Here is a 15802-nt window from a genome sequence, read left to right as displayed (position 1 = left end):
AAACATACACAGTGGACTTATGCTTTTACATGAAACATCCTCATGCTCATATGGGGACACCGGCTCTTGCCAGTTGTTCGGGCAAACTGCAGAGCGGATGTAGCCGATGTAGACTTGAGGCTCATATGTGGTTAAAAACATGAAACATTGACTTCCTCAGCCTAACCAATGACGGCGGTACAGCGCTGATTCACAAATGACAAACACCTTTGCAACAAACACGACATGCACGTACACAAGACCCAGATTATGTGCCATGGGGGTTTGTGCAACACACGGGCCTACATAGAAGAAACGCACCAAATCAAAGCCAGATACAGTCAAACACAGCGCCAACAATAACGCCTTAATGAATCAGATTTAGACTAATAGATTAGAGGGTCAGTCGTCTAAATTGGCTTTGGATACGTACCCTAAGCCCGGGTTGAGACCTAATTAACAAAAGCCACCAGTGAGATCAGCTTTTTAAACAAGCTATTAATAATGGTGAATGGCTAATCTTAGGAACGGCCAGTGAAAACAGCCAAGTCGTCACTAAGCTTGGACCAGGATGACCTGGTGGGAGTAGAGCACACGAGCACATGCACGAAGACACAAACACATCCAGATAGCATTGCTGCCATCTCGTCTGTTCAATAACATTTTAAAACAGAAGCAAGTCACCCTGTGAAAAAAAATACGAGCGAAAGGTCAGAGAGTTTGCCTAAACAATACCAGACTTAGCTGGCGACGGCTGAGTCAACTGGCCTTTTCCTGATTTTACTGTGACGATGAAGAAAACAAGGGCATATCTCAAGGCACACAAATCGAAAAACTGCTACAGGAATATATATACACAGGAATACATATTTACAGAATGCCAACCCGATTGATGTAGGCCAACAGAAAAGGACAAAGTGTGAACGAGGAAGAATGGAGTTTCGTAAGACTGCAAAGTGAGTTACATGCCACGATAGTTCCTCTATCTTGTTCTGCTTACCGTTTTCTCATTAATTCATAGTAGTGAAACTGACATTTGAGTTCCTATGCATGTGCCTATGCATACAAGCCCTTACATACTTGTTAGCCGCCTATACGCCTTACAGTAAAAACATACAGTTAAGACAGATTCATAGCATGTCACAATATGGCCTACACCTACTTAAGAAACATTAAATGTATCCCAAGCACATATTAAACATGTTTTGTCAAACACATTTTAAAATAACAGTAATACCAATGATTATTCCTTCAGAAAAACTACAGTTTAGTGCCAGCTTATTTCAAATGTATTTCTTTTGAAGATTGACAACACTTAATTGTCTCCATTGAGATGAAGCAATGCCACTGGGGCATATTGAATCCCAACCATAATCAATGACCACAAACACCAGCACAGAGAGTACGGTGGAGCAGTGGGCATATAGACTAATGGATGTGTATTCAAACTGAGGATAATCAAATCTGTGGAGTTTAAACACATGATGGGAATCAGTACAGCTTGTGTAATTTGAATCTAGAAATGTGTGTATACATATACACACACACACACACACACACACACACACACACACACACACACACACACACACACACACACACACACACACACGTCTTGAAGTTGAGTAATTTGGCAAATAAACACACGTTTACACATTCAAACATGCGCACAGCCTCCTGGCAGGTACTTCCAGCAGCCAATTGCCTGCGAGGGACGGAGGACGAGGAAACTGGCTTATTTTTTTGTTTTATTTCACTTTAAAACCAACGTTTCCGATTTGGACTCTTTTATCACATGCATGCCTAGTGTATTACTACACTATTGCTGTAGGGCAAGACTGCCAACTCATTCCCACGGATGCTTTTTTTAATCATTCATGTAGTGTCATATAATCAGACACGATGACTGCATTGACATGTTTTTAATGCCTCCACATGCAGGTCAGAGGAGTAAAGACTGAAGATAAAAGAGTGTTGAGACAGGACTAGAACTCAAAGAGTTGGTCTCTTGTCACCCAGCGATCAACACGCCGCTGTGATACACGTGCAGTGTGCCACGATCATTAACAAGATTTAACGTTACTTAACGTTAGCTGTCAAAACTTAGGTAACGTTAGCTAACGTTAAACTCTAAATAGAGTGAGCGATCGTTACTTTGAGACCTCATTTTGTATACATTAACGTTGCGGTTGAACTCCATGTTATCGCTTATATTCATGTTATTATTGTTTAACATTAGCTAAATTGCCCGACTGTCAGATGCCTGCAGTGATTGAGGTTGTAGCTGACTGGGTTAGGTTGGTAGTGGCTATAGCCTACTTTAACCACCAACGTTAACTTAGCTTACAGGGCAGCTCGAGTCCACACAAAACGCATTTTTATAAAACGTAAAAAGAAATAAAAATCCTACAACCGTTACGCTTAAAACACTCAGTACGCTGACGGTCGTGGAGCCCTGATCGATGAATGAAATAATTCACAACAAGCTACTAGCCCCTGCTAGCACGCTAGGCTAACTAGAAGTGAACCAGCAGCCAGCAGCAGAGCCGACCAGATGGACTGAACCTCTCTGCCCCCACACTGACTGTTCACGCCGCGCCCCTCCGGCTTCGTTCAACCGACCTCGAGAGACGGGGACAAAACAATCGGGCTCAGCCCAGTCAAGGACTTACATATTTTACCCCGCAGGCTCTGTAAAATCCGAACCGTCGCGTCGTCCTCTTCCGCCATGGTTCAGAGCTGACTTGTTGTCGCTGCTCCGGTGCATTCAGCAGCAGCGCTGGTTTATCATATCCGTTTATGAATGCAGGCAGGAGTGGAAGGAAAAGAGCCAGCCCCACTGCCGCGTCACGTCAGGTCCCGTACACACTGGTGCCTCTCGACGTTTAGGGAGAAATCAAGCTTCCTCAAAAAGAGACGAGCGCCTTGCTTTGACTGGTGCTTCACTGTGCAGATGGTAGGAGTTTTAGGTCTCTCTGTAAGTGTTGCTCATTATGCAACGACAAACGCTCGCGGAGAACTGTTACTTTTGACTTGTGGAGCTAGTTAGCTTTAGCTAGCTAATCTTATTGTATCTGTCTGTGTATATGACATGCTTGTTTCAGACAGATGGACTTGTGTCACTGGGTTAAAAACACATTCTCTGAAGTCACACAGAATCAGGACTGTTGAAAACATTCTTCACTTTGAACAATGTTGCAGAAAGAAACCTCACAAATGTCTAAAACATAGACTACATAAAATCAGGGGAACTGTACAAAGAATATATTGAAATGGAGAGTGGACCTGTTAACGTGTCTGCAAACATACAGATTCACACATCACAGCTAGCTGGTGTTATGTTTGTCTTGCACTCTTGAAAAAAAGTTAACAGACGAGTAGATAAATATCCATTTCCTTTAAAAAATGTATAAAAACATCAGTTTAAGAGTAGCTGGTATTATGCTACTAATAAAGATGTTAATATGCATTAAAATATCTAGTTTTGTACATTTTTATGTAAAGTATAAGCTGTAATGTTTTTCTCCCAGTGGTGTTTTCATCTAACACATTATTATATTATGTTTGAGGTTGTGTTTTACCTGGGTTGCACCTTTTAAGCAAGATAAAGAATGACATTGGAAAATAGCTAATGTGATGATCACTATGCCATATTCTTATTAGTGGACATTTCCAAACGTTCCCCAAATATAATATTCCAAGATTGTTGATTTATAAAGATGATTTATTCATCTTAATCTGTAATACAATCTCATTTCAATACCTCCCTTGGATGAAAACATGTTCTGTGTTCTCTTCCTCTTTTCCAGGTGATGTTGCCTTTGGTTGGGTGAAAGGACGAGTTTGATTTTCATCGCTGATAGGAACCAGGAGCCTGAAAGGGCAGTCAGGTATGAATTCTAACTTTCATAATCAATTTATTGTCCCCTGTTAAGGTATAGCTCACACTAATTCACAACACCTATTATTAACATCTAATCTGTCTTTTGAGCTGCACATCATGTCACAAAATCCTCTGCTTCTTACCATCAACGTTTGTGACATCGAGGCTTTTAATGTAAAATATTTCATGTCTTCCGCAGATCAGGGGTTCTATTTAAAATAGACATTTAGTAAAAGCCATAAAAAGCAAATCTTTGTATTTGAAATCCCTCATTAAATGAAGTCAAGAATATATTTCTGAAGTGGAACTGGATATGTTCCATATACATATATATTCTGGATTGGTATCTTATATTTTATAACATAGTAGCTATAGTACAATATAGTGAGTATGTGCCTTTTCAGTTGTACATTGACGTGATTGCAACTACATGCTTCTCACTATACTTCAACAATATGAAGATTTTACATTAGAGTAACTAATCTTTGCTTATATCTTGGCTCACGATGCCATTAGCCATATTCTTACAGGTTATGAATGAAAAGTAACTGAAAATGCTGCTCATATTCAATCTTCAATAGCATCAGTAACATCACATGAATTGTTGCGATCAGTGTTTTTAATACTTAATCATCCTTTATTCAATGAATGGAAAAAGTCGCCTCTCTGGCATAATCAGTGCGTTGAGCAGTGCCTTGTATCTCAAACGTATGATCCATTTGTTACATCACCAGCTCAGTCTTAGAAAAGAAGCAAAGAATTTAAAAACATCTGGAAATTGTGTATTGAGGCCCAACTCTAAATACAGATGCAGTTTGTGTTGAAGAATGAGGGAATGAACTTCTCAGATGGCCGGCAGGTCCCTGAAGCACCAGGAGCAGCAGATAACCACCATGTGGCTTTATATTTAGGAAATAGTTTGCTGTGTTTTGTACAGATATGACGATGTTTAAATCCTACTATTTAAATTGTTTAAATCTTTTCCCTTACCGTCAGAGAATTGGCGAGTGTGCTTATCAGTCAGTGGTCTCTCAATACTGTGAATTGATAATCAAGCATTTACCGATACCAGGCTAAAGGAGGACAGGATGTATCTGTTTAGAATATCAACAACATTTATTGAAGTAGTTTTACATGTTTTATACATATTAAACACACAAAAGTAACTTTAATCTCAATGATTCCATGTGTTAATTAGAAATTAGAATTATTTTTATGGTACTTATTATGAAAGTCTTGAACCAACAGAATAGCATAGTCTATTTATAAAGTGCAACTCACCATGGCCAGGTAACTGAACGTGAGATTCAGAAATGGGACAGTTGTGAAATTCATACTGTCTATTCTAGACATGTTTTAAAAAGTGAAGCTGTGACCACACTAGGAAGCTGTTCAGTTCTCCAACACACCCTGTTCTGAAATTGCTTACAGTTATGTCACTGAGTCTGCCATATATGCATAGACAATGGGCAAAGTACAGTCTGTGTCAGAAGCTCCTATATTATCCCAAAAATATCTTCTACAAAGGTGAAAAATAATTCAGTCATTGAGTTTAGGAGAGAAGAAATGACAGCATGTGAGTCATGTTAGATCCTCATGTTTAGTGTTGTTGATTCATAAACATTTTATTGAGCTCAGCTGCAAAGGTGACAACTTTACATTTCCTAACGACAGCAGTGGCTTGAAGTAAAGTTTTATTCACTTTCTCTCTTGCCGATTGCTCTCCACAGCCCTCAGATTTTTAAAAAAATGGCTCCTCTTTGCACGTCCATTTCTCTGGCTTGTGTATAGAAACATGGGTACCTTTAGTTTCACAGTCATTTCTCCTAAAGAGTTTACAGGACTTCTCCAGATCATTGTGACTGGATGTTCTCGGCCCCGTCACAACGTCCTGGTTGCTATCGCTGTCTCTGTCACAAGCCTGCTTTTTTGAGATGACATGCATAGAATGCTGTACATTGATCCCCTTTTTCGCCATTTTATGTTTCATCTTTGGGGTTGTCAGAGAAAAGAATGGGTCAATGCAAGGCGTTAATGGACTTTTAATGTTGGAATATGACATGTCTTGGTAGGTAGTCAAAGACATAAAGTCATTTGTGTCCTCAATTTTAGGCTTAATTTTATCAATGGAACAATGTCCTTCTTCTACCCTTTCACTTTTTATGTCAATGCCTCCCTGATTGTCACTGTCTTCTGTTTTGATGTCGTCTTGTTTATTGTCGTCTCTCAAGTGTGCAGAGTAATTAGAACATGGTGTGAAGTTGTCCGAATTATATCCCTCCTCATTTGTCTCCTGGTGTTTTTTCTCATGGCTTCTCTTGGTGGCGAGGTAGAGGAAGCGCTGGGGACAGAAGGAGCAGCGATACTTCTTCTCTGGGTTGGGGCTCCGGGGTGTGTTATCAAAGCAGGAGCCATTTTCCATACAGCGGTTGCAGATGTAATCACCCCCGGCGGGCACCTCACCAGGGGGACCTTGTTTACCACAGGTCCGGCAGAAACACGGGTGGGAACCAATAACGTGAGCTCTCAGACCCGTCTCTGTGATGAAAGAGCTGTCACAGATGTCACAGTTGTAGGTGGTCCTCGGGCTGGAGTTCCTGCTGAGACTGCGTTTCACCTCTCCACTACAACCTGACATGCTCTCTTCTGTCAGCCAAGTACTTTTATCAAGGTGGGCCTCGCCGGGAGCACTTCTGTCTCCAGATGTTTCAGGATAACCGTGAAACAAGGCCTTTCCGTGCTTGAATCTCAACTTCTTCCTTTTCTTTTTAGCTTTGTAAGAATAGTAGGGACGCCAAAGCATATCAGCGGTGTCACAGTCATTGGGATCTTCCAACGTCTCTGGCGCTGTGGCAGAAGTGACTTCCTGTCTCAGACGGAGCCTGGGGCTCTCTGAGTCTTCCCGTGTTGGCGGGCCCTGACTTGGGCTCCCCTCCTCACTGAGTTCTCTGAATCTCCTTTTCTTTCTGGGGAAGAGCTTGGATCCTTTGATTCGGCGGCGGATGATGGCTTCATTGCCTATTTTCACCGTTATCTGACAGAGGGGCATGGCAGCACCATCCACAGATGGACCCGGGCACGCAGGTTTGGCGATATACGTTTCTGTCTTCGCCCCCATCTTTTTATCGCGCGCCAGATTCTCAGTGCTTGACTGAAGTATCTCCTTGGTCATGTCCTCAACTCTTTTTGCAGAAGCTGATAACTCCCCTAACCTCTTAACAGTGTTCAAAGAGTTTAGGAATGGCACATTATGACTGATGAGCTCTGAGTTACTTAGTACGGGAGGATCGTCTCTGTAACCCACCGCAGGAGACTCGGGTTGCAAAGAGAAGGTGCTGTGGTAGTCGGTAAAAGGTGAATGTCTATTCTCAGCCTCTTTTCTTGTGCCTCTCTGAATTTCCAAGTCATTGTTCAGACTTTGGTCAACTTCCTGGTCACATGGCTTGCCAAAGCTGATGCGAGGCATGACAGGTGCCACCATCTTTGTCGTTGCCATGAAAGTCAGAGGGAATGAGACCGATTCTGGGTTGCTGCTCAAACCGTTTTCTTCAAATGGAGGGATAAGAGAGTTGCTCTCCGGTGGAGCTTCGTCATCTTTTTCAACACTCTCTGAGAACGTCTGGCTGTACGTCTTGTATTGCCTCTTTCTAAACTTCATTGGCAGAAGCCTGTAGAGTTTGATTGGATAAACACTGGCTTTCAGACCACCGTTGGCCGATTTTTTCTTCACAGCAAGACTGGGATCAATGCCGTGAAACGACTTCTGGTGGTTCTTTAAGATATAATAGGTCATGAATGTCTCCAGGCAGAAAATGCACTGATAGCGACGTTCACCTGTGTGCCAGATTTCATGCTTTGTGCGGTACTCTGCCAATGCAAACACTTTATTACAATAGTGACAGGGATATGCCCTCTGCCAGGAATGTACATTTTCGTGCCGCTTCAGACTGGACAAGGTGACGTAGACCCGTTTACACACACTGCAGTTATACCTCCTCTGACTGCCACCTGGCCTCCCTGGCTTCTGAACATGTGAAGGCCGTGATTGGTCCACTCGTGGGGGCTCTGGGGTGTAAGATGCGGAGAGGTCCGCAGAGGGAAGCTGTGTCACGTTGCTCTCTGCGTTCGGCGCGTCGTCTGAATGGAGTTCCGCCTCTTTGGTTGATATGTCGGGAGCATCCAGTTTAGGCGGGCCTCTTGCAGCTCTGGGACAGACCTGCTCATGGTTGCGCAGTCGTTTGAGGTGTATGAACTTTCTGTGACAAAACTTGCAAAACAAATGACTGACAAACCGCTTCTTATGTACCTCTGCGTGAATGGCAAGAAGAGCTTTTTTTGTGAATATCTCCGGACAGTGGTCACATCCGTAAATTGAAATGCTGTCCTCTGTGTGAGGGGAAAGGGTTGGTGGGCCTAACTCCATTTGAACATTGTCAGTGGCTAAAGGTATCCCGGAGCCCATACTTTTTTCTGTTTCTGCCTCTGAAATAAGTGGAGGTGGGGTCATGACTGCAGCAGGTGCTGCTGCAGAAACACCATCAGCTAATGTGGGGGTTATTGTATTTAGTTTATCTTTTTGCGGTTCAGCTGGGGCTGGAAGTATACTTCGACACAAAGTTCCTCTCAGCCTGTGGCGCTTTTTAAGCGGGCCTGCATTCCTGTAAAAGAGTTGTTTTGGCTGAGATGTGGCTGGTTTACAGACCTTATTGTTGTCCCACTGACTGCTGTCGTTGCCTTCAGTAGATTTGATTACTGCATATGAGTGCTCCGAGAGGGCTTGCGTTGTCTCAGTGTTCTTGTTGAGGCAGGAGGTTGTTGGGTTATTTGATGGGAGCGGTCCCACATCAGGTGATTGCCTCTCCCTATTGGTTTGAACCAGAGGGGTGAAGAGATTGTTCCCAGGACACACTTCAGTGATGGAGAAGGCATTGGTGATGCGGGGCCCTCTGTCGATGTCCTCAGGTCTGGGAGCCTCCTGCTTTGCTTTTTTGGACACTGGGGCTTTGCCAGAGTCTGTGGATTTAACACATTCATCCTGCCTCTGTTGTTCTGCAAGCTTCTCTAAAAAAGGAATTCCGAGTCTTTTTCCAGCTGCCATCAGCCCCCTTGTGTCCTCTGTACCAGGTGACGTCACCTTTGAGCAGTAGATGAAGTTGAGGATGCTAGCGAACACCTCAGACTTCAGGTCCATCAGCTCCAGCACTTGGCCGGAGCTCCATGTCTCGGGAGACGTCAGAGCGTTCCTGAAGTACCCGCTGCAGGCTGCCAGGATGTTCTTGTGTGCCCGAAACTTAACGTCCTCCACCACAATGGTAACGTCACAGAAGAGGCCTTGTGAGCGCTGCTCGTTGAGCTTGCTGAGCACGGTGTGAGGGTGAGCACTATCCATGAGGTTCTGAGTGCATGGGGACACCACAGTCATCTAGAAAAAGAAGGGAGAAAAATAAATAATTTCATCAGATTTTTACAAAATGGTGAATCGGACTGTTTTGATTGTACTGAATAAATCAAGAAGAAGCGTGTACATTTTGTATTTGAAATATTTGAGCTATTCTAGTGTTTTAACACTAGATGGCAGTGATATCCTGACAGATGAGCTCCAGTGCCAACAGTCTGGTCAACAGTTTTATTATCCTAATCTTCATCCCGTCTCTTTGAAATTAATTTCAACTTTAATGAATTGTGGGCGCTTTTATCTAACTGATTAAGGTGATTAAGGTGTCACTACTTTCTTAAGACTCTTCTGATCTTTTGTTTTCTTTTTTCTTTTTCTTGTTTATCCTGTGTAGAAGAGATCTTTAATCTCTTCTAAAGGCTAAATGAGACCAATTAATGTCTATCATTATAGGGAAGACCTCACTGATGTAATACTGTAATACAAATACATTTGTTATGATATTTCAGTCACTGCAAGCTGTAAACCATTTGTCAGCTCTAACACGTGGGGCAATGATTGTTTTGAGTAATGGGATTATGTCTATTGATACTACTGTCAACATGCATTTGAGCTAGAAATTGAACTCCCAAATGCTGCAGTGGAGCTGCTTAGTGGCCTGTGAGTTGCACTAGAAAACACCCAGGTGGGAGGGTGCCGTGATCCAGCTACTTAAAAATACCACAAGAATTACTTTCTATGTCGAATAACATAACCAAATATAAATGTTGCCACTGATCTAGAATTGTACTGTGAAGATTATGATTGGAAAAAGTCTTGGATACAGTGACTGAATGTAGGACGTTCTTAATTATTTCCTACATGCGATTACTTTTTGTCTGCCCCATAGTTTCCTTTCTTTTCCATCGCTGACTTTTGGTATTTCATAAATGGAATATTCTTGTTATGGACAACCCAAGTTGGTGATGCACTAATCTAACAAAGTCATGAGAAGATGAGAGGAATCTTTTAAAAAATACGAAAAAAAGTATTGGCCTGCGCCTAGTAAATTATGCGTGAGTCACTCAGTCCTGATTATTGCTTATAATAACTGAATCCAGTGTGCTACCGCAGCTCCTCACTCGGTCTGGTTCTGTTGTCATGACAGTCTCATTCTTCTCAAGGCCTAGGTTAATATAAAAATTACAGTTGCGCACTGATGACTCATATGCCCCATTTTCAATCGTCTGTCAGTTGGCAGTTGAGGCATCCTTTCACTTGTCCCACATACATTTTTTGTCAACTCGAAAAACTACAGGGAACAGTTAATTGATGCTTCATGAGGTAAATGACAGTCATTCATATAATGTAATGTAGCGCAGAAGCACAATAATCACTGCTATAAAGTGAAGTAGAAACATTAACATTCTTCGGCCGATTCAAAGAAACTGTGCTGTTAATAGTATAGGCCTAAATACTATATATCTTAATGACACATCCTTCAGTTATTACACACACTGCACAGATTTGTGATCAGACAGGGAGTTATAGTTTGTGAATTTTGACAAAGCAGCATTTGTGGATTAGTTAGATTTTTGACAGTAAACTAAATGAACTGCAACACTTGGAGGAAGTTAAAGTTCATTCATTCTCACTTTAGAAAGAGGATGTGTCACCTAGCATGGTGTTCTAACTGTGGCCTACTCACAACTGAGTGAATGTGGTGTGATTCTAGACTAAGTCATGTTTCACGCTAGCATGCTGACTGAATCTGCTAAAACACATTCAGCCTGCAAGTGATGAATCATCACATCTGAGTCTTTTTAAATATCCATATTCAGTTAGTGCTTCACATTATTATTGTCTCTGTGTTGTAAACGTATTTCTTCTGCGTTCTTACTTAATGGAAAACAGCAGAAGAGTTTAATTTGATCGGGTAATCAGGTTTTAGTCTGTGCAAATTATACTGTGAAGATAGTCTGAAGTTATATTAACTTAACAAGCAGTTAAATTTGATTTCTTATTTTATTTCGTTTTTTACAAATTTTGTCTCGGGCATTACACAACATTTGGAAATTAGTTGTTCTAAAAAAAAATACATTTACAATATTTGTTTTTGTTTACTCCAAAGGTGGTTTAGGTAACTTATCAGTGATGTCATATTATGTTGTTTTTTTTTCATCCATTTCCAATTTCGTGTTCGTGCAACAAATCCAATATGGCCGCCATTCTTCAAGCCTCTCAGACTGCTGAAAACACAACCAGCCTCCTGCCTTCTTTCTCAGACAGGCCTCCGTTGTCATAGCAACATGCTATGGCGCAGCACTTATTGGGATTCAGCTGGATGGCAAGTGACTGTATGAGCTGTCCGGGTGTTCGGTCTCCTCTCTCCCACAAACATCTTGCCCTCTCTGAGAACCTGCAGCAAACAGCAGTCTACAGAGCAATCGAGGTTTGCCTTTGTCTCCGCTTGAATGTACTTTGTGTATGTGTGTATCGGTCTGTGTCTTTGTCTGCAGCAGAGATGCTACCCAGAGGACTTTCTCATCTGATATCAGCAAGTGATGTGCTACGGCTTTTGTTCAAATGTCTCCTTTTGTGACGTTTACAGAAACAGTTTCGTATTTTCTTCTGGGTTGCTATTTTACTTTACCACTTTCACTTGCCACAGTTTGTACCAATTGCTGTGGTTTATTGCCACCACATGCTGAGCGGAAATTTAAAAAAATTGTCATCAGTTCTTATGATGATGCCACACCCAACCTTGCTTTATCTTCAAAGCTCATGTGATATTATTCTTTAACGTCTCAACCTGAAAAATATAAAATCCCCACATGCTAAACCACAAACCATGAAATGACAATACAGCACACAGACACAGTTTTGTCAAACAGAGAGCGAAATGTCAAAGCAAAAGCCACTTCACGCATCTCTGCAAAGCATACTTCCGCAAAAGAAAACAGGTTATGAATTGAGGGAAACCATGCAAACATACCTTAGTAAATCAGAGAGAATGATGCAGGGCAAACAGGAAACTGTGTCATGCAGTATCTCTTTTCTACAGCCCTCAATAAACCTAACTATATATAAAAAAACTGTTTCGTGAGAGCAAGGTAAAAGTAGTATTTTTTTCTATGATGGTCGCTGAACAGTGGTGTTGTCAGAAGCAGAGCTTTTTCTGACGTCGTTCTTCCTCTCCCTCCCTCTCTGTGTGCAGATGACTCCAGCTCAAACGTCCTTCGCCTCTATCCATGCAGCCCAGGTCCTGGGCTAGATCTGCCCTGCCCTCCTCTGAATGTGCCACCGCCGCTATAGGAATAACTCTCAGGTTATCCACCACGTAGCTAAGCCGGAGTATGGTTCTGCCTTTGTGCTAGCTGGGCAGCTGAAGCGTTCGTTCTGGAGCCGCTGAGCAGGAAGCGGCAACTTTTATTAAGCATGGCAGAGGGCTGTAGGGAGAGCGGAGAGATGCTGGGTGCTACATCACACACCAGCTCTGTGCTCGATGCTATAGCCAGAGAAAACACACTCAGCTGCATTGCTGGTAGCAGCGTAGAGTGTGGGGATACTCCGCTATACAACAAATGACATATTTAATCTCCCTCAGCTCCACACCGGGTAGATCCCGATGCATTGAGGTTGACCAAAATGAAAAATCTCTTTTGCATGAAATAAGGCTATCTATAGCCCTCATAAAAACAACATGCACCTTGAATGCGTAACGCTGCACCATCTGCTTCATGCTTGTGCACACATACTCTATCTGTGCAGCAACATATTACATCAAAGCCTTTAGTCTGTGCTTACGCAGTCACTGTGGTTAGGTAATGCAGAACGCGTGAGAAGATGGCAGTGACTACTGTCCTACTGTGGATAACAGCAGTCACAGGACAGATGTTCATCGATGCTTTTTTCTCACAATCGCAGCGAGTGTGCGAACTAAAATGCAAGGCTGATCGGAAAAAGGGAGTCCTGCTATCAGCGGGGGCTCTCAGTATACCTATATAGAGGCTGCTGATTGATGCAAAAGCAGCAGATGCGTCAGCACTGCAGACGAGGGGGAGGGGAGGAAGCTGAACCCGACGTGGCACTGTGAGCCTCTCGCTAGCCTCTGAGGACGGAAGCAGCTCTTTAATTTGCACAACTGAGCGTAGTCATATGACCACGTTGGTCTTCTCCTCGTGTTGGCTGAGACTCATTTTAAACCAGCTCAAAAAGCCATTTCATTTGATGCAAAAGGCAAAGTAGCAGGTGCCATATCATTATGCATGCAGTCACTCGTAGTCCTGAAGGAAACAAGCTATATAAGGTGTGTTTGTGCTTTAGTCGCTTAAATTACACTCAATTATCACTCTAAATCTTAGCTGCTGTGTTGTCCTGTTCCCCTTTCTGAAGTGATCACATTATGTTGGTTTCAGAAATATACAATTTAACGACATTAACGACAAGCTCAGTCTTCTGCTGACAGCAAGACCTGCTTCCTCGAAGACCTCTACATTAGCCCTGGGGAGTAGCCAGTGTACACAATGGGCCATGTTGGTGTGACAACCAAAAACAAAGAAAAAAGAGATAGCAATCGAAAATGATTAGGCAAAATGTGGTTTCAGTGCATACTCTATAACTGGAGCCATACAATCTAAATTTGGGAGACTAAGGAGGAGCCTGGCTGGAGTTAAAGTGGGATGAGTTTGCATCAACCACCACAGCTGACTGTTATTTACAGAGACTGCTGTCAATCATAAGATAATACAACTTCTCAAATTCACAGCAAAGAAACACATAAGAAGTCAAATGAACTAATAAGAAGTAATTAATGTGAACAAAAAACATTGCCATTATGTTGTGAGTGAGTTGGAGGGTTTTTGAAGACTGCTGTATATTTGTCTTTTTTTTTCTGAGCCAGGTCAGGAAGATCAGTGGCATTTAAAGAAAATACACAAAAGTTTTATCATCGTAACATTTAATGTGTGTGTCCCAGTAACTTCAATGACTTAGTAGTAGTAAATGCAGGTTTTGATGGCGGCCGTACTAATAATTCTAAACCATTGGTTCTTTGTGCGATCCAGTCCACCGTGTAGTGTTCCTTTAGTCCTTCTTACATAAAATAACCCCCAAATTGTATGTACCTTATACCTTATTAATGCATGTAGGCTGAAATGCATCTGTCTTAAACCAATAAAACAAGTGCTTTTAAATAATCTGGCAAACGTGCTTTACAGTTTTGGAAACCATTATCTATGTTAATTTCAGAATTGGGAGACTATTCTTTTTATAAATTCACATTCAAAGTAGATCTCATCTCAAGCTAAACTGGAATCAAAACAGTTAAAAATTCACTGTCCTTACTTAAAGCGCACAGATACTACTCTGTATACGGGACAAATAGCCAGGCCTCCGATGCTCAGTAAGCTCGGCTGTGGCCTGTAGAGACTCCGATTAGCAGGGAGGCACAGACCGCCCTACAAGGCTGAGTAGGCCTCATCCTCATTCTCTAAGCATTTACACTCTTAGCATAGAAAGACACTCATCCCTGCAGCCCGCACTCATACTTTGAGTTGCCTACCAAAATGTCTCTGCGCAGGTCTTGCTGAGCCTGTCTCTGCCACTGTGGACGTCTCTCTGGTGTTTGTTTAGGAGGAGGAAAGGACAGTGAGTACCCGGCTCCCGCTCTGTCTCTTTGGCCTAGATTAGGCCTTCACCATCTTCCCTCTTCACTGCAGTCTGGAAGTTGCCTGTGGACTACGGTTCTGGCAGAGGTTCCCTGGTCCTGCCGTGTATAGTTGTCTTCTGGACTGGAGGCTGCTGCCACTGCTGCGTCACTCCCGCTGCATCACTGACCCATAAAGAGGAGCTGTGAAGGAGGGGTGGCGTGGTGAATGTGAGGAAGCAAAGGATAAGCATGAAACAGCTTTACACTGCTCCAGCAAACAAATGGATGAGGCTTCCGCTCTGCCTCGGTTTAGGGCCTAGTTTCTGCTGTGGTATTCAGGAAGTGGGTCTGGGAGACAGATCCTGTATTGTTACGTAATGAATATTTTTCCTCCTCGACTAGACCCAGCTGAGAAGGCGGTATCCAGTGTTCAGTGGCTAATAATAGGCCATAGGAGCAACCAGTCAAGGCTGTATGCGGGCGGTTATGTCAGATCATTCCAACATGCGGCTATCATTTGGATGGAAGAATTTTTAATATTGAGGGGAGTTTAAACATTAATGTAAAATAGCATGCTGGAAAACGACACATTCTTCTCGTCCCTTACGACAGAACAAAGGAGCGAACGACTTATGTTTGTGTTTCTTTCTGTCCTCCTGTTGTGACAATAAGAAACAATGACAGTATTTTAGTATGTAGCTAACAAGTACTATCCCATATGTTGTCTCTGATCCAATAAGATACCTGTTAGAAACATTTAAAAAAAAAAACAACAATGCATACCTTTGTCTTACGTTACTGTAGCTTGCTTGTACAGGTTTCAGGTGAGGCAGGACCGGTGTGGCAGATGCACCCACAGACGTATTTGTACAAGGTTTCAATCCAGAAAAGGTGTGTTGTGGTCTTAAGGCCTGGA

At 42.5% G+C, this 15802-nt stretch overlaps 2 protein-coding genes and 1 long non-coding RNA gene across 3 annotated transcripts in view; 1 reads left to right on the top strand and 2 right to left on the bottom strand.

Moving 5' to 3' along the window:
* The window catches only part of rasa2 (RAS p21 protein activator 2), a 26614-nt gene extending 23711 nt beyond the window's left edge, over positions 1-2903 (bottom strand). Inside the window, exon 1 of the mRNA XM_068709179.1 lies at positions 2652-2903. Coding sequence (XP_068565280.1) covers positions 2652-2709 — 58 coding nt within the window. The 5' untranslated portion in view covers positions 2710-2903. The remainder of the gene's footprint in view (positions 1-2651) is intronic.
* LOC137871378 (uncharacterized) lies at positions 2848-14434 on the top strand. Its single transcript, XR_011102800.1, has 4 exons — positions 2848-2935; positions 3789-3869; positions 11522-11688; positions 12454-14434. It is a non-coding gene; the product is annotated as an uncharacterized lncRNA (long non-coding RNA).
* zbtb38 (zinc finger and BTB domain containing 38) lies at positions 4960-15802 on the bottom strand. Its single transcript, XM_068709166.1, has 3 exons — positions 15670-15802; positions 14800-15087; positions 4960-9284 (listed from the first exon to the last, which is right to left on the bottom strand). Exon 3 carries the CDS (start codon positions 9282-9284, stop codon positions 5604-5606), a length of 3681 nt encoding a protein of 1226 aa, XP_068565267.1. The 5' UTR covers positions 14800-15087; positions 15670-15802; the 3' UTR covers positions 4960-5603.

This window comes from Cebidichthys violaceus, unplaced genomic scaffold, assembly GCF_023349555.1.
Source record: "Cebidichthys violaceus isolate CVI_PGR_0920_01 unplaced genomic scaffold, fCebVio1.0.p SCAF_1, whole genome shotgun sequence".
Taxonomy (NCBI): domain Eukaryota; kingdom Metazoa; phylum Chordata; class Actinopteri; order Perciformes; family Stichaeidae; genus Cebidichthys; species Cebidichthys violaceus.
This window is presented reverse-complemented; position numbering and strand designations above follow the sequence as displayed.